The 24,944-nt window shown below is 43.5% G+C and overlaps 1 protein-coding gene across 4 annotated transcripts in view; it reads left to right on the top strand.

Annotated features, from left to right (window-relative positions):
- tmprss5 (transmembrane serine protease 5) overlaps positions 1-24,944 on the top strand; it is a 59,183-nt gene that overhangs the window by 1,458 nt on the left and 32,781 nt on the right. The window contains exons 2-5 of one of the 4 annotated variants that reach the window (XM_043676558.2): positions 8,602-8,683; positions 13,889-14,008; positions 22,103-22,469; positions 23,912-24,010. In XM_043676558.2, coding sequence (XP_043532493.2) covers positions 14,006-14,008; positions 22,103-22,469; positions 23,912-24,010 — 469 coding nt within the window. In that variant the 5' untranslated portion in view covers positions 8,602-8,683; positions 13,889-14,005. Of the gene's footprint in view, positions 1-8,601; positions 8,684-13,885; positions 14,009-22,102; positions 22,470-23,911; positions 24,011-24,944 lie in introns of all 4 variants that reach the window. The other 3 variants (XM_087976351.1, XM_043676559.2, XM_043676557.2) reach the window with 3 other exon arrangements.

Genomic DNA, 24,944 nt, shown 5'->3' with positions numbered 1-24,944 from the left:
CAGGTATAAATGTAGAGTAATAGGGTAGGGGAATGGGTCTGGGTGGGATACTTTTCGGAGGGTCAGTGTGGACTTGTTGGGCCAAATGGCCTGTTTCCAAACTGTAAGGATTCTATGATTTTAAGTGGGCCATTCAGTCTGTCAAAACACTTTGCCATTTAATAAGATCAAGGCTGATCTGATAACTCCACTTTCCTACCTTTTCCCCATAACCCTTGATTCCCCACTGATTAAAAATCCGTCTCTGCCTTGAGTTTGCTTAACAATTCAGTCTTGGTCTTCTGCCTCCCCTCTGAAAGAAGAAATTTCTCCTCATCTCTACCTTAAATCTGCGACACCTTAGAATCCCTACTGTATTATTATTCTGAGTTTATATCTGTTGATCGTAGTCGCTCTCACAAGGGAAAACAGCCTCTCAGATCTCAAATTCCCAAAGAATGTTTCAGTAAAACTGCCGCTCATTTTTCTGAATTGCAGTGAGTACCTGGCCAACCTACTCAACACCTCCTGAAAAGACAGTCCTCCCCATGACCGGGTGAGCCTAATGAACTTTCTCTGGACTATCTGTAATGCCAATCTATCTTTCCATAGAGAAGGGACCCATCACATTTCGCAATATTCTAGCTGTGGTCTGACCAGTACTTTGCAAAATCTCTCTACTTTAGATTCCTTTCTCACATAGCTAGGGAGTTCACCCACCACACCCACACCCACCCCAATTTGATTCTAGCAGTAAGGTTCTGAACCAAAACCCAAAGCCCTACAAATATTATAATTTTCCCCTGAGATCTAAATCTGCCAGTGAATTCTCCCTCTCATACAGCTGATAGGACATCTGCTAAAACCAAATTTTTAATTGCACCAAGCTACATTTTCATGAGAAAGATCTTTTTTTTTCACGAGTAGGTGAAACCTTTGGGCTTTCATAGAAAAAAATGACTGTTTGTATACTGTGACCCCAAAGCAGTGAACAAAAGTCCAGAAATCCTTTTTCCTTCAAACATAGAGTCATAGAGTTGTCCCACATGGAAATTGAACCTTCGGTCCAGCTCGTCTATGCTGACTAGGTATCCTAAATTAACCTAGTCCCATTTGCCAGCATTTCTATTTTTGGCTCTTTTAAAACTTTCCCATCTCACCTTAAACCTATACCCTCCAATTTTGGACTTCCCTACCCTGGGGAAAAGACCTTGACCATTTGCCCTATACATGCCCGTCATGATTTTATAAACTTCTATAAGACCCACCCTTCCCCCCTCTCCCCCCCCCCCCCCCCCCCCAGCCTCCGATGCTCCAGGGAATATAGCCCCAGCCTATTCAGCGTCTCCCTATTGCTCAAACCCTTCAATCCTGGCAACATCCTTGTAAATCTTTTCTGAACCCATTCAATTTTCACAACATCCTTCCTATATTCAGCCTAACGTAAGCATGGTGAATGGATTTAGCTTCAGAGCTGCTTTCAACTGTTAAGTGAGGGATGTGAGGCACATAAATTTATGCCTAAGGTCCTCTTAATTATCACAATTTAATTTAAGAGCTTTATAATTTTGATGTACATGGCATTATTAGCTTTGGGAAAAAGGTAAAAAAATGCTAGCTGCCTTTTCTCCTTGGTGTCCTCCTTCATTCCGACCCAGCTCCCTTTCTCCTGTAACCCGCTCTTCCATAATCACTCCCTCCTGATTTTATTTTGCATGCAGCCTGTTGTTTACTTATGTTTCTCCTCATAATATAAGAAATTAGATGTGAATGGCATAATATTGACAACCTCAACAGACAATTTTTACAACTACTGGTTATACATAAACATTGCATTTACAGGCACATAAATGTCTGGCTAATGGTAAACTGTCAGATTATAATAGAGCAGCAAGCTTTCGATAGTTTCATGCCTCAACTGGTCCTACACTAAGGTGGAAAATGAAGTTTATAAATTTAGGTCACATGTTAAGATACAATGATGATATCATTAGCATTTAGGGTGTAGGTTTGCTCGCTGAGCTGCAGGTTTGATATCCAGACGTTTCATTACCTGGCTAGGTAACATCATCAGTGGCGACCTCCAAGTGAAACAAAGCTGTTGTCTCCTGCTTTCTATTTATATGTTTGTCCTGGATGGGGTTCCTGGGGATTGTGGTGATGTCATTTCCTGTTTGTTTTCTGAGGGGTTGATAGATGGTATCTAGATCTATGTGTTTGTTTATGACATTGTGGTTGGAGTGCCAAGCCTCTAGGAATTCTCTGGCCTCTCTCAGGATAGATGTGTTGTCCCAGTCAAATTGGTGGTTTCTTTCATCCGTGTGTAGGGCTACGAGGAAGAGAGGGTCGTGTCTTTTTGTGGCTAGCTGGTGTTCGTGTATCCTGGTGGCTAACTTTCTTCCTGTTTGTCCTACGTAGTGTTTGTGGCAGTCCTTGCATGGAATTTTGTAGATGACGTTGGTTTTGTCCATGGGTTGTACTGGGTCTTTTAAGTTTGTTGGTTTTTGTTTGAGAGTGTTGGTGGGTTTGTGTGCTACTAGGATTCTGAGGGGTCTTAGTAGTCTGGCTGTCATTTCTGAAACTTCTTTGATGTATGGTAAGGTAGTTCGGGTTTCTGGCTGTGTTTGGTCTGCTTGTCGTGGTTTGTTTTTGTGGAATCTGCGGACTGTATTTTTTGAGTATCCGTTCTTCTTGAATACGTTGTATAGGTGGTTCTCCTCCACCACAAACTGCAGGAACCCCATCCAGGACAAACATATAAATAGAAAGCAGGAGACAACAGCTTTACTTCACTTGGAGGTCGCCACTGATGATGTTACCTAGCCAGGTAATGAAACGTCTGGATATCAAACCTATAGCTCAGTGAGCAAACCTACACCCTAAACCTCAACCTGAGCTACAAACCTTCACAAACCTTGCAAAAAATATCATTAGCATGTTTGAAAGACATACTGACTGTGAGATACAACACAACACTTGTCCCACTTCCCCAAATAACTATCTACTCCCCTTGGCCACACTTCCTCTCTCCCCAGACACATATCACATCTCCTGTATACATCCTTCTCTCAGCTCTCCTGCCACATCTCCCTTCCTCCATCCTCAGGCCATGAAAGAGATGTTAAGAAATGTATGCTGATATGGTTAGATGAAGGAGTTAGTGGGTCAGTTAGCTTAGTTGGCTGGTTTGTGATTTCAATTCCCACACCTACTGAGACTACCATGAAGGACTCTTCTTCTCAACCTCTCCCCCCACCTGAGGCTTGATGAACCTCAGGTTAAACCACCATCACTCTTGTCTTGCATGAGAGAACAGTCCTATAGTTTGGTAGGGCAATGATGACTTCAACCTTTTCAATGGGGTGAGAACTCTAAGTCCCGCTGCAGACCAATTGGCTTAATCCCATGATGTGGATTCTATGAAATGCGTAATAATATTTCTGAACAGGTTAATGAGAGAATACCTGTCACCTCAGTGCAAATGATGCTGCTTCCTGTGACTGAAGTTCTCTCATTCCCTCCCCAAAGACCTTTTGAGAAATATGTGAGGGATATATGATTCGGAGATGCCGGTGTTGGACTGGGGTGTACAAAGTTAAAAATCACACAACACCAGGTTATAGTCCAACAGGTTTAATTGGAAGCACACTAGCTTTCGGAGCGACGCTCCTTCATCAGGTGATTGTGGAGGGCTCGATCGTAACACAGAATTTATAGCAAAAATTTGCAGTGTGATGTAACTGAAATTATACATTGAAGAATTGATTGTCTGTTAAGCCTTTCATCTGTTAGAATACAGTGATAGTTTCACTTCTTTCATGTGTAAATCACAAAACCCTTTTTTTTAAAGTTGCATTCTCGGGTTAGCTGTTAACAATGGTGATAGCTAGACAATATGTTGAAGGTGTTAGTCCCCTGTGTTCTCTGTCTATGACCTGATGTTTAGATTGATTCTAATCTAACAAGTGAAATAACAGAGTTTTACATAAATTCATGCAGTTTTTGAGCTCAGAGTTCGACATGAATCTATGTGGTTTTTGAGCAAAGTGCAATGTAACTTTGTACCAAAAAAATTCACCCCACACAATATATATGTGTGCATGTGGGTCTTTGTCTGTCTGTGTGTGTGTCTGTCTGGGGTGGGGGTTGTGAGTGTGAGAAAGTGTGTGTGTGTGTGTTTGTGTGTAGTGAGTGCAGAGTGTCTTAAGTCTGTGAGGGGGTGCATGTGTGGGAGTCTGTGTGTCTATAAGGGTGTGTGTGGGTGTCTGTGTGCGCGTCTGTGTGTATCTGTGTCCGTGTGCATGTGAGTGTGTGTGTGTGTGTGTAGTGCAATGGTGATCACCTATAATGTGACATGAACCCAATGTACCATGCCTCTGGGCATCCCTGCCTGCAACATATAAGATAGACACATGAGTACCTGGCATGTACACGGTGGGAGGTGTTCCCATGCTTAATAGTGGTATCTATGTCCACAATCTGACACGTTTTGCAGCGTCCACTGTGACAGGGTTGTATGGAGTTGTCCTGAGAGCCGGGCAGTTCTAACCGTGTACATGGCAGGTACTCATGTGACTCAGCCAACATTGTCTATCTTATACGTTGCAGGCAGGGATGCCCAGAGGCATGGTACATTCGGGAAACTGAGCAAAGGCTACGACAACGGATGAATGGGCACCGCACAACAATCAACAGACAGGAGGGTTCCCTCCCAGTTGGGGAACACTTCAGTGGTCCAGGACATTCAGCCTCGGACCTTCGGGTGACCATCCTCCAAGGTGAACTTCGGGACAGGCAGCAGAGGAAAGTGGCTGAGCAGAGGCTGATAGCTAAGTTCGGTACCCATAGGGAGGGCCTCAACCGGGACCTTGGGTTCATGTCACATTACAGGTGATCACCATTGCACTACACACACACACACACACACACACTCTCACATGCACACGGACACAGATACACACAGACGTGCACACAGACACCCACATACACCCTTATAGACACACAGACTCCCACACATGCACCCCCTCACAGACTTAAGACACTCTGCACTCACTACACACACACACACACTTTCTCACACTCACAACCCCCACCCCAGACAGACACACACACAGACAGACAAAGACCCACATGCACACATATATATTGTGTGGGGTGAATTTTTTTGGTACAAAGTTACATTGCACTTTGCTCAAAAACCACATAGATTCATGTCGAACTCTGAGCTCAAAAACTGCATGAATTTATGTAAAACTCTGTTATTTCACTTTTTAGATTGGAATCAATCTAAACATCAGGTCATAGACAGAGAACATCTTCAACGTATTGTCTAGCTATCACCATTGTTAACAGCTAACCCGAGAATGCAACTTTAAAAAAAGGGTTTTGTAATTTACACATGAAAGAAGTGAAACTATCACTGTATTCTAACAGATGAAAGGCTTAACAGACAATCAATTTTTCAATGTATAATTTCAGTTACATCACACTGCAAATTTTTGCTATAAATTCTGTGTTACAATCGAGCCCTGATGAAGGAGCGTCGCTCCGAAAGCTAGTGTGCTTCCAATTAAACCTGTTGGACTACAACCTGGTGTTGTGTGATTTTGAACTGTGATGAATATATTAATTGTTAGCACTGGAACACTATGACAGCTAATTACTACTAATTCAAAGAGGGTTCTTCTGCTATTATCTACACTTAGAGTAGGAGGATCATCCATCTTGCTGAAGTTACTAATTCTAATACCTCTACAATTTAACTAACTGCAATCAGTTGACCGACACTGACTTATCTCATGTCATTGAGTTAAAAGCACCTGAAAAAGACAAAACTGGATTAAAGTAACAAACTTTTGACTAGGGGGCGCACCCATGGAGTGAGTTCCTAAATGCAGAAAACTTTCTCACACCCTATAAACAAACTCTGCAAGCACGTGGCTGGATATCTTTGGCTATGGTTTGGATTTGTGCAAGTGAGATGCAGTGTAGCAGCAGCAGTAATCGGTGCCCAGAGGAGAATAGGCTCCAAATATAACTGGAGCCATATCCCGAAGTTGCAAATTAATATAGACTGAATTCAAATGTATAAACTCTTATCTCCTATGAAATACAAAACTAAACAGTCATGCTCAGTCGTTAAGGTCTCAAACTCACCAGCCTGGTTTATAGAAAATCTAAACTGCACCTTCAAAATCTAGTTTAAAATAAAAATCTAGTTTCCTATTTGCTTCTAATAGTTGATGATCTGTTTGGGAATTTACATTTAAAAGCAAAAGATTTTCGCATGAATTGATCTCCACTGTCCCCTTGGTGTGTGAGCTAATAATGGAATTGTCGAATCAATCCCCCAACCAATGACCCTTTCTCCCTAATTATGCTCCTATTTATGTTGAAGAAATCTGTGCTCCCTATCGTACAATGAAGCTTCAGTGACTACAGTCAGTTTGTCATTGCATTTATGGCCATTAATCTAGAAGCTAGGCACCAAAGAAAATTAGATGCTTCAGTCATCTCCAGTGCTAAATGCCAACTTGTCATAGAGTTATAGAGTCATAGAGATGTGCAGCATGACAACAGACCCTTCGGTCCAACCTGTCCATGCCGACCAGATATCCCAACCCAATCTAGTCCCATTAGAATTCAGAGAGCTTTGGACATTGAATCTCTATTTACAATTTGTCTAAAGTCAGCATGTTAGTCCTTTTCATTGCACATAAATACCCTAAGACCAATGCCTGGAATATTTCTCAATTACAGCTCAACTCTTTCATTCTCTATGCTTGGGAAAAGTCCAAAAGTGAAGTTAAGGGTTATCAGATTGGCCATGATGGCATTGAATGGTAGACCTAACTCAATGGGCCAAATGGCCTATTTCTATTCCATGTCTTATGGTCTTATACCAAAACCAGTAAATCTCACTATTGCTGACAAACATCATTGTCACAGTAAGGAGCCACAATCAATATGACAGAATTACAGAATAGTCCTGGAGGTCTTGAGGTGCAGTGGGCAGCATCCCTGCCTCTGAGCCAAAACTCTAGGTTCGAGCCCCATTCCATGGCTTGATGAAGATATAATCATAGCATGGCCAAACAGGTTGATAATCAACTTCTATACATCCTTCCAACATGCATAGAGCTGGTAAGAGTGAGAGGGATTCCTGATAAGCCATGCGTTAGAAAGAAAATTGGGAGCCTCTACCAGTGCATAGAAACATAGAAATAGGAGCAGGGGTAGGCCATTAGGCCTCTCAGTTCAGCTCAGCACTGTCCCCATGACTTGTCCTACTTGCCTATCTTTTTTTCCACCTATCCACTCCATCCTCCTCCCTGACCTATCAACTTTATCCCCTCCCCCATTCACCTATTGTACCCTATGCTATTTTCTCCCCACCCCACCTTCCTCTCATTTATCTCTCCACCCTTCAGGCACTCTGCCTGTATTCCTGATGAAGGGCTTTTGCCCAAAACGTTGATTCTCCTGTTCCCTAGATGCTGCCTGACCTGCTGCGCTTTTCCAGCAACACATTTCCATCTTTTTACCCATTAGGCCTTTCAATATGATCATGGATAAGCATCCAACTCAGTTCCCTGTTCCCCCTTATTCCCCCTATTCTTTGATTCTTTTAGCCCTATGAACAATATCTATATCCTTCTTGAAAACATTCAACGTTTTGGCCTCAACCATTTTATGTGGTACTGAATTCCACAGGCCCACCATTCTCTGGGTTAAGATATTTCTCCTCATCTCAGTCTTAACTGGCCATTCTGAAAGTGTAATCTCTGTTTCTGAGCTGCCCTGTTGTTGGGAACATCCTTCCTATTTTTAACTTGTATAGTTGTATAGGTTAGGGGAGACCGCTTCCCCTCACCTTCCATTCTTCCTCATTAATCCTAACCAATCCAGTCTGTCTTCCTTTCAGTCTTGCCATCCCAGGCTGGTAAACCTTCATTGCTCTCCTTTGATAGCCAGAACATAGGGGGCAGCACAGTGGCTCAGTGGTTAGCACTGCTGCCTCACAGTGCAAGAGACCCAGGTTCGATTCTAACCTCGGGCGACTGTCTTGTGGAGTTTGTACATTCTCTCTGTGTCTGCGTGGGTTCCCTCTGGTTGCTCCGGTTTCCTCCCACAGTCCAAAGATGTGCAGGTTAAGTGAATGGTCATGCTAAATTGCCCAAAGTGCTAGGTGCATTAGTCAGAGGGAAATGGGTCTGGATGGGTTACTCTTCGGAGGGTCGGTGTGGACTGGTTGGGCTGAAGGGCCTGTTTCCACTCTGTAGGGAATCTAATCTCATCTAAACTACACAGACTACTCTAGGTGTGGTTTCACCAAGGCCATGTACAATTGCAGCAAGACATCTGTACTCGAATCCTCTCATTGTGAATGCTAACATACCATTTACCTTCTTCACATCCTGCTGTATAGGTATCCTTACTTCCAGTAATCGTTCCCCATATTCAGTCTCTATTTTCTGCCGATTGATCTTCTGACTGTGTACAAGATGAGTGCAACAATAAAGTAGGCAGTGAGTGCCATTACCTGTTACACGTGATATAATTGCTTTCAACATTTCTGACATTACTTTACAATACCGGCTAATTTTCCTTTAAATCCTGCAGTCGTGGTCCCTTTAAGAAGACAAGGACACAGATGCAAGATCAAAATTAAAATTACCGATCCAAAAATGACTCAAGCTTAAAGGTGCGGCCGACACAAAGTACACCTTGATATGTTTAACAATCACATTTTGCTGGGGGGCTTGTGGAAACTGTACATAAGGTCAGCTCAGTGGAGAACAAAACCTTCAAACAGTTTTGCAGTGTTGTCAATGCCACAGGTTTGTAAAACACAGGTAAAACTCACCAGAAAATCACCCCAGTTTGTTTTTTTCTGTTTAAAAGGTCAGATATCAGGTATACTTCTCGGTCTTGTCACAGAAGGCTCTTGCCACCTGATTAGTCACCCAAGTGAAGCATTTTCTCACACACACCAACCTTCACACACTGTTAGAAAGAACACAGGCTCTCTTTACCAGAATACACGATATACAGATTAATTATCAATCAAACACCATTTACATTCTCATCCCTTATCCAATATATACTGTAGGTAAAAGCATGTGATCAAAAGCAAATAAGAAGAGCTTTTCTTAATTTCTTTTCAAAGATTGTTGAAAGCAGAATCAATGACAAAATCAGAATTATTACAGTGCAGAAGGAGACTATTAACTACATCATATCTGTGCCTGCTGTTCAAATGAGCACCTCACTTATTCCCATCCTTCTGCCTTATTCCCTACACATTATTCTTTTTCAAATCACAGCCAAACTTCCTTTTGAAGGCCTTAATTGAAGCTGCCTCTAACACACACTCAAGCAATGCATTCAGGACCCTCACTATTCACTGTGTGAAAGAACAGAAATGAGAACATTAATCTTTGATTCCTGGAAAATGGAAGGCAATTCTGGAGGCGTTCTGAGCTCATCAGATTCAGACAAAAGGATCAATGAGCAGAGAAAGAAGTCCCAGATTGCCGTTGTCAGACATATTCAGAGAATGCACATTAAAATATGGAGGATAGGTTCAAAGTAGGTCCAGGCCAGCAGCTAGGTGAAAGTGAGTACTGCAGATGCTGGAGATTAGAGTCAAGATTAGAGTGATGCTGGGAAAGCGCAGCAGGTCAGGCAGCATCCGAGGAGCAGGAAAATCGACGTTTTGGGCAAAAGCCCTTCATCAGGATTAAGGTTGGGAGCTTTGAAGGTGGAGAGATAAATGGGAGGGCGGTGGGGGGGGGTAGGTAGTTGAGAGTGCAATAGGTGGATGGAGGTGGGGGTAAAGGTGATAGGTCGGAGAGAAAGGTGGAGCGGATAGGTGGGAATGAAGGTTGACAGATGGGACAGGTCATGAGGATAGTGCTGAGCTGGAAGGTTGGAACTAGGATAAGGTAGGGGGAAGGGAAATGAAGAAACTGGTGAAGTCCACATTGATGCCATGGGGTTGAAGGGTCCTGAGGCGGAAGATGATGCGTTCTTCCTCCAGGCGTCGGGTGGTGAGGGAGTGGCGATGGAGGAGGCCCAGGACCTGCATGTCCTCAGCAGAGTGGGAGGGAGAGTTGAAATGTTCGGCCACGGGGCAGTGGAGTTGATTGGTGCAGGTGCTCCGGAGATGTTAGCAACTGTCTATTCCATTGAAGGAAAGATTTATCATTACATAGCATCTTCCATAGTCACCAAACATTACAAAATCCTTCATTGACAATCAACTGCATTGTTGAATGTAATCACTATTGTATTGTAAAGAGTTAAAAATCTTCACCACCTGATGAACAGGCAGTACCTCAAAAGCTAGTGCTTCCAAATGAACCTGTTGGACTATAACCTGGTGTTGTCTGATTTTTAAATTTGTCCGTCCCAGTCCAACACCAGCACCTCCGAGTAATATAAAGAGCGCAACAATCAATTTGCATGTGGCAACCTCCCAAAAACAGCAATGTGTCAATAATCAGACAATCTCTCTTTGTGATGTTGATTGAGGGATAAATGTTGCCAGGATTTCAATGAGCTGGAATGTATCTTACTTTCACTTTCAGACAAGGATGAATGGTAACTATATTCCCTGTGGATTTAATGTGTACATTGTAAGCAAGGCAAGTATTCAGGATTTAATCAAATTCCTGTCTAGGTGGGTTGACCTAATGTCATTCTATTTTACAAATCCATCATAGACTATGAAGATTCCATATAAGTGATTGCAGAGCAATTAATGCAACTTTGAACTGACAAATGAAGACAATAAGCCTCATTTTTATACATCTTACTGATCTCATAAACCAAACAGAATCTAACCATCATCCCTTAATGTTCAATGGCAGTACTATTGCTGAATTCTCCATTATCAACGTTCTAGAGGTTACTATTCACCATAAACTGAACTGGACCCATCACAGCATCACAGAGTCATAGGGGTCTTCAGCACAGAAAAGACCTGTCACCCCATTGAGTCTGCACTGGTCAACAACATGCCCCTATCTATTCTAATCCCTTTTTCCAGCACTTGGCTCATAGCCTTGTATAGGCGAAAGTGAGGACTGCAGATGCTGGAGATCAGAGTGGAGAATGTGATGCTGAAAAAGCACAGAATGTCAGGTAGCATCCGAGGAGCAGGAGAATTGATGTTTCAGGCAAAAGCCCTTCATCAGGAATGGGGCTGTGAGCCGAGGGGGTGGAGAGATAATTGGGAGGGAGATGGGGCTGGGGTGAAGGTACCTAATGAGGGAGTTGTGGAGGGAATAGTCTTTGTAGAAAGTGGATAGGGGCGGGGAGGAAAAGGGACTTCAACACCTCCTCCCACTCCACCAAGGACATGCAGGTCCTGGGCCTCATCAATTGTTATTCCCTAACCACCCGACGTTTGGAGGAAGAACACTTCATCTTCCGCCTTGGGACCCTCCAACCCCATGGCATCAATGTGGATTTTACCAGTTTCCTCATTTCCCCTCCCCCCACATTACCCCAGTTCTAACCTTCTAGCTCAGCACCGTCCTCATGACCTGTCCCACCTGTCAATCTTCCTTCCCACCTATCCACTCCAGCCTCCACTATGACCTATCACCATCACCCCCACCTCTATCCACCTATCACACTCTCAGCTATGTTCCCCCAGCCCCAGTCCCCCTCCCCATTTATCTCTTCATCCGCGAGGCTCACAGCTCCATTCCTGCTGAAGAGTTTTGCCTGAAACATCAATTCTCCTGCTCCTCAGATGCTGCCTGACCTGCTGTGCTTTTCCTATACTGCACTCTAGACTCATAGCCTTGGCATCAAAGGAACATATCTAAATACTTCTTAAGTGTTAAATATACTCCGTGGCTGCAAAATCAAATCCAAAGCTAGGAATTCTGCAATAAGTAATTCACTTCCTGACTCCTTTATCATTTCCTGGATTTGATGCAACTGAAATAACACTCAAGAAGTTCAACTCCCTGCCGGACAAAACATCTTGCTTGATTGGCACTCCATTCACCACCTTTTACATTCACTCCCTTCAGCATCAATCTACAAGATGGCTCCACCAAGGCTTCTTCAACACCTCCTTCCATATCTTTGACCACTACCACCCTTAGAAGGGAAAGGTCAGCAGGTGTATGTGAATACCCACACATATTGTACCACAGAACATCACTGTTCCTTCATTGTTACTGGATCAACTTCCTGCAACTCCGTCCTTTACAGCTCTGTGATGTGTCTACAACACATCAAACCTTCGAGACGACAGTGCACCATCACTTACTCAAAGGCAGTTTGGAATGGGCAATAATTGCTGGTCTTGACCAAATAAACTGGGACCAAATAGATTGAAGCTTTTCTGACCACAATTACTGAGACTAACTTTAGATAACTCTTAAGCACCTGCCATGAAGGCACTGGAGAATGAGTTGAAAGGTGAGTAATTCCACTTCTAATCTCCAGATTGTAGTAAACAAAAAAGGAAGTTTCAGGCCTGGGAGGGCAGCTCGGCCAACTGGAATAACGATCCGGGTTTTGTGGGGAGTCATGAACACATTACTTACCCTAGATTGTGTCACCAATTGGACTGAGCAAGTCAGGAAGCTAGCTCACCATCACCTTCTCAAAGGTAACCCGGGATTTTGCCACATTCTGTGACTGCTGCAGGAGGGGCAGGGTTCAGTCAGAATTTGGGATCAAGGGATGTCGGATATCTGAGGGAGGTGAGGGGATGAGGGAGTAAGGTAAGATGTTTCTCCTGCTTGGTGAGTCTAGAACTAGGAGCACAGTTTAAGAATATGTACTGAGGTAAAGAAAAATAGCTTTAGTGAGAGGGTTGTGAATCTTTGGAAATTTTTATCCCAGAGGGCTGTGGAAGCTCAATCTTAGGGTATAATTAAAGTAGAGATTGGTAGATGTTTGTTCATCCACAGTGTGATGGGTTCTGAGGATACTGTGGATAAAAGGCATTAATTGTATTAAATTCAAGAACAGGCTTTGGGGGGGACTGGCCTATTTCTATTCCTTTGATGTCTAAAGAAAGCTGAGTCTCCTTGTTCATTGGTCTCTGAAAACTACCATGTAGATACAACAAACAATGAGAAAGACTCTGCCTTTATTACAGAGTACAGAAGTAAGGATGTCTTACTTCAGTTATATAGAACCTTGGTGTGACCACACCTAGAGTATGATGTGCCATTATGATCCCATTACCTAAAGAAGGACCCACCATAGAGAGAGTGGACCAAAGACTCATCAGAGTGATTCCCTGTGATGACAGCAATGTCCTTTGAGGAAAGATTGAGGGGACTGGGCCTGCATTCTTCAGAGTTATGAAGAATGAAAAGTGATCTCATTGAATCTGATAAATGTTCTTAATGAGCTCAATGTAAAAATAATTCTTCCCCTGGTTCAGTGGCCTTATACCAGGGACACAGTCTCCAAATACTTCATGACTGCAATGAGAAATTATATCCTCAAGAGGGTGTGAGTCTTTGGAATTCTGTCCCAGAGAGGGTCGTGGAAACTCAGTCAATAATATCTTCAAAGATTTCTAGATGCTAATGGCATTATGGTATATGGGGATAGCACAGGAAAGTGGCAATAAGATAAATGATCAGCCATGAGCTAGAATGGTGAAGCAAGATCAAGGGACTGAATGGCCTACTCTCATTCCTAGCTTTCACCAGCTGCCATCGTGTGCCCAGACCATGAGTCTGGGACACTGGGTTACTGGCCCAGTGACATTACTACGGTAATATCAACCTGCTTTGGTTGAAAAGTAAATTTATTTGTTGCCCAGCAACAGCTCAATTATATTTATGGAATTTGCCTGCAGCAGTGACATTGGGCAACTGGTTTTGCTGGCTGAATAACTTTTGCGATTGCTGTATTAAAGCAGAGCTCAACTGGTTGCAGCATCTCTCAGAGTGTCATTGGACAGTGCACAGAATAAAACAAAGCTCCAAAACTCCAGACACTGACAGCCATGAGTCGCATTTACTGAAAACCTTCAATTATGGTAAGACTAGCAAATTAGGAACTTAACTCATTGTTTCTGAAGTACCGATTACATTAATTTTTTTTTAAGAACTGTCATTTATTGTAACTTTGGTAGAAAATATTGAATATACATTGTTAGTCAGTCAGCACCTGAAGGGGAACAAATATCCTAACACTTCACGTAGACCTGATTCACCAATTCTACATGTATATTCATTTTTTATGCTAAAAAGTGGCTTGTACACAAATTGTCAAAATGCTCTTTTTTTTAAATGTTGCAACACATTATGCATTTACAGAATTATGTTGGAATAATGCTTTAAGTTGAAGGAATCAAATATGTCTCAGTGGGTAGCATTCTGGTTTGGAAACCACTACCAAAATGCAAATTCTAAGCTGTGTTGAGGAAGCACTGTGTTCTCCCTCTTTCTCTCTCTCTCTCTCTCTCTCTCTCTCTCTCTCACAGAGGTGTTAAGGCTGCTTGGTCCATAGCCTGGTATTCCTTGATTGAGCAAATGTACGTCTAAACTACTTAACATTCATGAGGATTTCTGCCTCTACCACAGTTACAGGCAGTGAGAGAGATGCAAAGATACCAGCATAGACTATCAGGACCAAATAGCCTGTTTCCGTAGCAAAGGTTTTCTGCATTTAAACAATGATAGATAGCGTGACAAACACCTGGGAATCTTCCACTATGTTAATATAGCTATGTATATAAATGCCAAGTTGGGTTTGACAGGCAGATCAAATGCGAATGTTCCATGCAGGAGTATGGGTGTCATTGTTTAACAGGCACACCCTATTTGCAAGTCACCAATGTCTGCCTCTTGCCTAAGGATCAGAAACTAATCCATTCCCTTTGAATGAACAGCTATTGCAGAAATTAGCCCCAGTTCTTTATGCAGAGAGTGGTAAGGGCGTGGAATGCCCTACCTGCTAAGGTAGTCACCTCAGCCCCATTAGGGAGATTTAAACAATCCTTAGATAAGCACATGGATGATTTTGGGAAAGTGTAGGGGGACGAGTTGAGAATGGTTCACAGGTCGGCTCAGCACTAATAAAAATCATTTCTTTCCTTCAGGAAGAGAATTCGATGACCCTCCCTCCTCCCTTTCTCTCTCCCACCATGCTCTTCTCCTTCTCTTCTCCTCTCTCTCACCTATCCCTTTCTCTTTTCTTCACTCCCTGTCTCCTCCTCCCTCTTCTTCTCTCCCTCACTCCTCACTTTCTCTAATCCTTGCCTTCCCCCATTCTTCTCTTTCTTGATTTCCAAGGCCATCTCTCGGACACTCTCTCCAACACTCCTTCTTAAACAGTGTGGCACAGTGGGCAGTGTCCCTACGTCCTCAGGGCTTGATGGCCATGGAAGTGTATCAGAATGAAAGTTGATCATTAATCTGTAAATCCCTCCAACGGGAGACCATGAGAGCAGAAGACTTTCCTGGTCAGCCAGAACTGCACTAGCTGCCAGACAGCAGCCTCCATATGTAGGTTCTTGCCATGAACAAGTGTCATCCTCATTCCAAGGGATTATCTCATACACTCTCCTTTCTGTTAGCCTCGTAGAGGGTCTCATCGGAATAGAAGATCTGCAGTGTGGAAACAGGCCCTTCGGCCCAACAAGTCCACACCGACCCTCTCAAGAGTAACCCACCCAGGCCCATTCCCCTATCCTACTATCTTATATTTACCCCTGACTAATGTACCTAACCTACACATCCCTGAACACTGTGGGCTATTTAACATGGCCAATTCACCTAACCTGCACGTCTTTGGACTGTGGGAGGAAACTGGAGGAAACAGACACAGACACAATGTGCAAACTTCACACAGTCACCTGAGGCTGGAATTGAACCGGGGTCCCTGGTACTGTAAGGTAGCCGTGCTAACCATTGAGCCACCGTGCCACATTGACTCCCTGTCTCCTCCTCCCTCCCCTTCTCTCCTCTTCTCTCGACCTGGGAAAATTGTTGTGTAGAGGTAATGCCATGGAATTCAAAGTTTGTGAGAAGATTTGTAGCTCGGGTGTTCGTTGTTGTGGTTTTGTTCGCCGAGCTGGGAATTTGTGTTGCAGACGTTTCGTCCCCTGTCTCGGTGACATCCTCAGTGTTTGGGAGCCTCCTGTGAAGCGCTTCAGTGCTCTTTCCTCCGGCATTTGTAGTGGTTTGTCTCTGCCGCTTCCGGTTGTCAGTTCCAGCTGTCTGTTGCAGTGGTCGGTATATTGGGTCCAGGTCGATGTGCTTATTGATTGAATCTGTGGATGAGTGCCATGCCTCTAGGAATTCCCTGGCTGTTCTCTGTTTGGCTTGTTTTATAATAGTAGTGTTGTCCCAGTTGAACTCATGTTGCTTATCATCTGCGTGTGTGGCTACTAAGGATAGCTGGTCGTATCGTTTCATGGCTAGTTGCTGTTAATGAATGCGGATCGTTAGCTGTCTTCCTGTTTGTCCTATGTAGTGTTTTGTGCAGTCCTTGCATGGGATTTTGTACACCACATTGGTTTTGCTCATTCTGGATATCGGGTCCTTCGTTCTGGTGAGTCTGAGAGTGGCTGTTGGTTTGTGTGCTGTTATAAGTCCTAGTGGTCGCAGTAGTCTGGCTGTCAGTTCGGAAATGCTCTTGATGTATGGTAGTGTGGCTAGTCCTTTGGGTTGTGGCATGTCCTCGTTCCGTTGTCTTTCCCTTAGGCATCTGTTGATGAAATTGCGGGGGTATCCGTTTTTGGCGAATACATTGTAGAGGTGTTCTTCTTCCTCTTTTTGCAGTTCTGGTGTACTGCAGTGTGTTGTGGCCCTTTTGAATAGTGTCTTGATGTAACTTCTTTTGTGTGTATTGGGGTGGTTGCTTTCGTAGTTCAGTACTTGGTCTGTGTGTGTGGCTTTCCTGTATATCTTTGTGGTGAATTCTCTGTTAGGTGTTCTCTGTACCATCACGTTTAGGAATGGGAGTTGGTTGTCCTTTACTTCCTCCCTAGTGAATCGGATTCCTGTGAGTGTGACATTGATGATCCGGTGTGTGTTCTCTATTTCTGTGTTTTTAATGATTACAAAGGATTACAGAGTCCAAATCAATGGCACACCCATGAGCTCACCCATCTCTGGACTCATAGCAGAAGCAGTAATGCAAAGGTTAGAACAAACAGTCATACTGCAAATTCAACCCAAACTCTGGGTCAGATATGTGGATGACACCTTTGTAATCATTAAAAACACAGAAATAGAAAACACACACCGGATCATCAACGCCACACTCACAGGAATCTGATTCACTAGAGAGAGGAAGAAAAGGACAACCAACTCCCATCCCTAAACGTGATGGTACAGAGAACACCTAACAGAGAATTCACCACAAAGGTATACAGGAAAGCCACACACATAGACCAAGTCCTGAACTACGAAAGCAACCACCCCAACACACACAAAAGTAGTTGCATCAAGACACTGTTCAAAAGGGCCACAACATACTGCAGTACACCAGAACTGCAAAAAGAGGAAGAAGAACACCTCTACAATGTATTCGCCAAAAACGGATACCCCCGCAATTTCATCAACAGATGCCTCAGGGAAAGACAACGGAATGAGGACATGCCGCAACCCAAAGGACTAGCCACACTGCCATACATCAAGAGCATTTCCGAACTGACAGCCAGACTACTGCGACCACTAGGATTCATAACGGCACACAAACCAACAGCCACTCTCAGACTAACAACTCACCGGAATGAAGGACCCGATACCCAAGGGCTGCACAAAACACTACATAGGACAAACAGGAAGACAGCTAACGATCCGCATCCATGAACACCAACTAGCCACGAAACGACACGACCTTATTAGCCACACACGCAGATGACAAGCAACATGAGTTCGACTGGGACAACACTACTATTATAGGACAAGCCAAACAGAGAACAGCCAAGGAATTCCTAGAGGCATGGCACTCATCCACAGATTCAATCAATAAGCACATCGAACTGGACCCAATATACCAACCACTGCAACGGACAGCTGGAACTGACAACCGGAAGCGGCAGAGACAAACCACTATAAATGCCGGAGGAAAGATCACAGAAGCACTTCACAGGAGGCTCCCAAGCACTGAGGATGTCACCTAGACAGGGGACGAAACGTCTGCAACACAAATTCCCAGCTCGGTGAACAGAACCACAACAATGCCATGGAATGGCCCAGATTATGGTTCTGGAGACTTAGGTTTAATCCTATCGCAGTATTTTTAAATTCTGCTAATTCATTTTCCAATATCTGGAATTGAAGCTTGTCACAGTAATGGTGACCATGGAATGATCATCAATTGTCACAAAAACTCACCCAGTTCATTCATTTTCTTTTAGGGAAAGAAATCATTTTTGTTCACTCTTTCAATCTGGGCATCACAGGCTCTGTCAGCATTTACTACCCATCCCTAGTTATCCTTAGGAAGGTGTTGGTGAGCTGCCATTTTGTACCACTGCAGTCCACATGCTTTAGATAAACCAACAATGCCCTTATGGAGGAAATTCTAGGAGTTTGACCCAGCAAGAGTGAAGGAATGGCAATATATTTGTAAGTCAGGATTGTGAATGGCTGAGAGGAAAACCTACAAGTCATCATGCTCCCAGGTATCTGCTGCCCTTGTCCTTCTAGATATAAGTATTCATGGGTTTGGAAGATGCTATCTGAGGATCTTTGGTGAATTTCTGCAGTGTACCTTATAGATTGTAGATACTGCTGCTACTAAGCATTGGTGGTGAAGGGAGTGGATATTTGTGGATGTGGTGCCAATCAAGTGGACTGCTTTGTCCTGGATGGTGTCAAGCCTCTTGAGTGTTGTTGGAGCTGCACTCATCCAGGCAAATGGAGGGTATTCCATCACCCTCTTGACTTGTGCCTTGTAGATGGTGGACATGCTTTGGGGGAGTCAGGAGGTGAGTTACTCACCACTGTATTTCTAGTCTCTAGTAGCCACTATGTTTATGTTGTGAGTCTAGTTCAGTGTTTGGTCAATGGTAAGCCCCAGGATGTTGATAGTGTGGGATCAGTGAGGTAACCCCACTGAATGTCAAGGAGTGGTAGTTAGATTGTTTCTTATCGGAGATGGTCATTGCCTGACATTTCTGTGTTGGGATGCTACTTGCCACTTGTTAGCCCAAGCTTGGATATTGTCCAAAGCTTGTTGCATTTTAACATGGATTGCTTCAGTGTTTGAGGAGTTACAAATGGTGCTGAATAATTTACAATCATGAGCAAACATCCCGACTTCTGACCTTGTTCAGAGTTCTGAAAACATTGACTCCACTTTCTCTCCACAGACGCTGCCAGACTTGCTGAGTTTCTTGAGATACTGCTGTAAGTTTGAAAATGCCACAGCCAATTTGCACAAAGCAAATTCTAAGTAACAACAATGTGATATTGACCAAATTGTCTGTTTTAGTCTAGCCAGTCCATGCCAAACAAATGCCAAACTAAACTAATCCTACCTACCCACTCCTGGCCCATATCCCTCCAAACCTTTCCTATTCAGTTATCTATTCAAATGTCTTTTAAACATTGCAATTCTACAGAACTGGCTCAAAGGTAGAAGACAGAGAGTGGTGGTGGAGGGTTGTTTTTCAGACTGGAGGCCTGTGACCAGTGGAGTGCCACAAGGATCAGTGCTGGGTCCACTACTTTTCATCATTTACATAAATGATTTGGATGTGACCATAAGAGGTATAGTTAATAAGTTTGCAGATGACACCAAAATTGGAGGTATAGTGGACAGCGAAGAAGGTTACCTCAGATTACAACAGGATCATGATCAGATAGGCCAATGGGCTGAGAAGTGGCAGATGGAGTTTAATTTAGATAAGTGCGAGGTGCTCCATTTTGGGAAAGCAAATCTTAGCAGGACTTATACACTTAATGGTAAGGTCTTCGGGAATGTTGCTGAACAAAGAGACCTTGGAGTGCAGGTTCCTAGCATCTTGAAAGTGGAGTCACAGGTAGATAGGATAGTGAAGAAGGCATTTGGTATGCTTTCCTTTATTGGCCAGAGTATTGAGTACAGGGGTTGGGAGGTCATGTTGTGGAGGATATTGGTTAGACCACTGTTGGAATATTGCGTGCAATTCTGGCCTCCTTCCTATTGGAAGGATGTTGTGAAACTTGAAAGGGTTCAGAAAAGATTTATAAGGATGTTGCCAGGGTTGGAGAATTTGAGCATAGAGAGAGGTTGAATAGGCTGGGGCTATTTTCCCTGGAGCATCAGTGACTGAGGGGTGACCTTATAGAGGTTTATAAAATCATGAGGGGCATGGATAGGATAAATAGACAAAGTCTTTTCCCTGGGGTGGGGAAGTGCAGAACTAGAGGGCATAGGTTTAGGGTGAGAGGGGAAAGATATAAAGAGACCTAAGGGAAAACATTTGTGGACGGCACGGTGGCACAGTGGTTAGCACTGCTGCCTCACAGCGCCAGAGATCCGGGTTCAATTCCCGCCTCAGGCGACCGACTGTGTGGAGTTTGCACATTCTCCCCGTGTCTGCGTGGGTTTCCTCCGGGTGCTCCGGTTTCCTCCCACACTCCAAAAATGTGCAGGTCAGGTGAATTGGCCACGCTAAATTGCCTGTAGTGTTAGGTGCAGGGGTAAATGTAGGGGAATGGGTCTGGGTGGGTGCGCTTCGGCGGGTCGGTGTGGACTTGTTGGGCCGAAGGGCCTGTTTCCACACTGTAAGTAATCTAATCTAATTTTCATGCAGAGGGTGGTGCGTGTGTGGAATGAGCTGCCAGATGAAGTGGTGGAGGCTGGTATAATTGCAACATTTAAAAGGCATCTGGATGAGTGTATGAATAGGAAGGGTTTGGAGGGATTTGGGGTGGGTGCTGGCAGATGAGACTAGATTGGGATGGGATTTCTGGTCGGCATGGACAAGTTAGACCAACGGCTCTGTTTCCGTGCTAAACATCCCTATGACTCTACCCACATCCGCCACTTCTTCAGGAAGTTCATTCCACATGCGAAACACCATCTGTGTAAAGAATTTGCCCCTCGTGTCTTTTTTAAATCTCTCCCCTCTCACCTTAAAAATGTGTCCCCTGGTCTTGAAATCTCCTATGGTAGTACCACTGGACTGTTTAACATTTAGCTTACAGGCTGCCAGTACCTAGAGTTAGCACCATAAGGTAGCATCTTCAACTCAGAACTGCACTGAAATGTCAATTTGGATTTTTGCTGAAAGATCTGAAGCTTGTACCCACAGCCAAAGTTTATAATTACCTTTTGGCAATGCTCATAGTCCATTTGTAAAGTTCAGTTTGTTTCAACACAAAGGATGGCAATTGCATTCAGAGACACTCACCTGATAGAGCCAACAAGTGGCCAGAGCCAACAATTACATTGTAACAGCTGTGATTTGGAGATGCCAGTGTTGGACTCGGGTGGACAAAGTCAAAAATCACTCAACACCAGGTTATAGTCCAACAGGTTTAATTGGAAGCTCTAGTTTTTGGAGCGTTGCTCCTTCATCAGCTGGTTGTCACACCTGGTGTTGTGTGATTTTTAACATTGTAACAGCTGGCATGGTAAAGTTGAATGGGAAATATTAATGCAGGAATTTACATCAGTAAATACAGACACAATACTTTGATTGAATATTATTGGTTCTGAAGTAAAGCTTTGAAATTTAATGTCCTCAGAAATTCCCTGGAATGGCTGAGACCCTCCAAATCCAGAGTTGTGTTTATTGCCAGCTTTTTGACTGTCCTATCATTGGCTGTTGAGAACTAAGCTCTGAAGGTCTATCCCTAAGCTTCTTCACCTGTCTGTCTCTCTCCCCTCCTTCAATATGTCTTTTTCAATCAATTGTTTTGACCAACTTTTGGTCACCTGTCCTAATATGGCTTGGTAACAGAATGTTAATACTTCTGTGGAGAAACTTTATGGCTTCTATACAAATGTAAAATGTTATTGTTAAACTGCTTTAAATAATGATGTGGAGGTGCCAGTGTTGGACTGGGTGGACAAGGTCAGAAGTCAAATAAACCTGTTGGACTATAACCTGGCATTGTTTGACCTCTGACCTTGCTTTGTATATACTCCTGCTATCTTTGATGAGTAATTTTCCATATTACAGAATTTGAACATTGAACCTTCTGGGACCATGCAAACCGCCGAACCCCAGGGAGAGATTATACCTTTAATAAAAGCAACAGCCACTGATACATCACCAGCACAGATTTCAGAAGACTGCACTCAGAGCTCCAAATGCATTGAACTCCAGGCGATGGGTGTGCCCGTTTTAGCAGAGTCAAAATTGGAAGCACCTGAGCTGCCTGTGCAAGACTCCAGCCTGGGATCTGAATTGACAGTACCAGCTTCAAAGGAAGACTCTTATCTCACTACGAAACCGATTGAACCCCAGGCTGTACCCTTGTTAGAGGCACCAATAGCAGAGGGCCCCTCTGAAGCTGTGCGTCGTAGGCGTTGGCATAGGAGATTCAGTAAGTCTGGAAAAGCACTCATACACAATCATTACAGTGCAGAATGAGGCCATTCAGCCCATCTTGCCGGTACCAGCTCTATTGTCTCGTGTCAATATCCTGCCTTTTGACCATATCCCTGCACAGCATTACTCTCCAAAGTAAACATCCAATGCCATTCCTTCTTCCTGCACCCCCGTGGATCATTAACATTGGTGTATTAACAGAACAGCAGAACAAGCAGCTCTAAATTATGAAGCCGTGCTTTGAGTTATTGCAGGGCACAGTTCCTAATAGTTGAGGAAAAAGTGAGGTCTGCAGATGCTGGAGATCAGAGCTGAAAATGTGTTGCTGGAAAAGCGCAGCAGGTCAGGCAGCATCCAGGAAACAGGATGCTTATGCCCGAAACGTCGATTCTCCTGTTCCCTGGATGCTGCCTGACCTGCTGCGCTTTTCCAGCAACACATTTTCAGCACAGTTCCTAACAGTGTCAACTTACTGCAGTCATTGAACATCAATAGCAGATAAGAGGATGTTTTGCCGTGTTCGTCTTTATGGCGCAATTCAAAAGACAAAAATTGAAATGCCACAAAGAATTTCAGAATTTCAGTAAGGCCACATTTGAACCTGTTACCAACACATTTCCAGGCAGTAGATGTCCGATCACCAGTATTAAAATCTGCTTTAAAGGCTGAGTGTCAAAAATAACTCTTGAGCAGGTGTTTGGGATATTTTACAACATAAAAGACACCAATTAGATGCAGCTTGTTATGACACTGAATGACCCAGGAACTATGAAAGCATTTCATACATCTGTTCATTCTCTTCTCAAGTCTTAACAACTCTATGTTCTATGATGCCTATAAACATAAAAATCTTTATAATTCATAAACTCTTGCTCATGAGTAGATAAGCAATGAAGGAATTGTTGGAAGATGAAAGACTAATGTCTATTTATTTCTCTTCTACCATCCCATGATCCACTGATGATGGGTGTCTTACTAAGCACAATGATTGATGTATATAACTAGACTACAAAGACCCAGAATATGAAGTAAGGAAACACATCAATTAATAGAGAGATCTGAGAACCAAGGCAAGGTGACCTGATGTTCCTCATCAGGCTGTGCTCACAACATATGTCTCTTTAATCAATCAGTGATGCCGGCTATGCCTTATTAGTCCTACACACAAGGTACTGAAATTCCTCCTCTTCACCTCTACCTCACTCTCTCCTCTGAGATACTTTGTAGGATTCATGTCTTTAATCAAACTTGCCATTTTTAATATTTCGTATGTGGTCCAAATTTATTGCTGTGAAGCATTTTGAGAAGTTTTCAGCAGTAAGACCTCTCTCTAGAAGTACAGGTCATTGTCTATCCAATGGGAGTTAGTGATAGACAGATTTCCTGCTGAAGAGGGGGATGGTTGCATTCAATCCATTTGTCATCTGGTTCCTTTAGGACCTCGCAGACGACCACCCCGTGCAACCAAGAGGATCCTCGTTCTCCTTTGTGCAGTCACCATCTTCTCTGCAATTGTCGTTGGAATATATTTTGTAGGTAAGACAACTAAATGTTTCTCAGAGGATCTCTGCATAAAGTGGGGCATTTTGAAAGGACCATCTCAAGTTTTAAGTTATCAACTTGAGTAAGTAGTCACATCTTAACATCGCCCGATAGTTGCCATTCCTTCTTCCTGCACCCCCGTGGATGATTAACATTTGTGTATTAACTGGAGGCTAACAGAACAGCAGAACAAGCAGCTCTACATTATGAAGCCTTGCTTTATGAATTATAGCAGGGCACCATTCCTAATAGTGTCATCTTACTGCAGTCATTGAACATCAGTAGCAGATTAGGGGATGTTTTGCCGTGTTCGGCTTTATGGCGCAATTCAAAGGATAAATTTGAAATGCCACAATGGAGTTCAGTTATTCACCTTTTAAAACTACAGAGTCGTGATGCTACAGGAGACCAGTCAGCCATCGGATCCATACTAACTCTCTGTAGGAAGTCAGTCCCATCTCCTCATCTCTCTTCATGGTCTTCTAAGTTTATGTCCTTCGAGTGCTCATCCAATTTTCTTTGGAAACCATTGATCATTGTCATTTTCACCATCCTCACTCCACATCATTGCCACTCTAAACATTTGAAGGTCCTTCCTCATATTCCCCCTGCATCTCTTGCTCAAAATCTTAAACCAGAAGTGGTTGAAGATGGGATCCTGCTCTATGAATGTCCAGAATCCATCTGTGTCTTTGCAAGGAACCACTCTTCATGTGTGAACAGGGTATTGCTAAAATATGATCAGGATCATTGGCTCTCCTCCTCTCTAACCCAGTGTAGAAGTCAATGATCATACATCTATTCAATCCCACCTCCTCCCCTCCGTTGACAGACATTGCTAATGTCCCTCAAGCTAAGTGACTGGCTGGACCATTTCAGAGGGAGGTTAAGAGTCTTAACACCTTGCTGAGTGTCATAGGTAGCCTAG

The sequence above is a fragment of the Chiloscyllium plagiosum genome, unplaced genomic scaffold, assembly GCF_037043375.1.
Source record: "Chiloscyllium plagiosum isolate Xiang-an unplaced genomic scaffold, Cpla_swu_hap1 HiC_scaffold_29, whole genome shotgun sequence".
NCBI classification, from domain to species: Eukaryota; Metazoa; Chordata; class Chondrichthyes; order Orectolobiformes; family Hemiscylliidae; genus Chiloscyllium; species Chiloscyllium plagiosum.
Note: the sequence above shows the minus strand (reverse complement) of the source record. Positions and strands in the feature narration are given on the sequence as shown.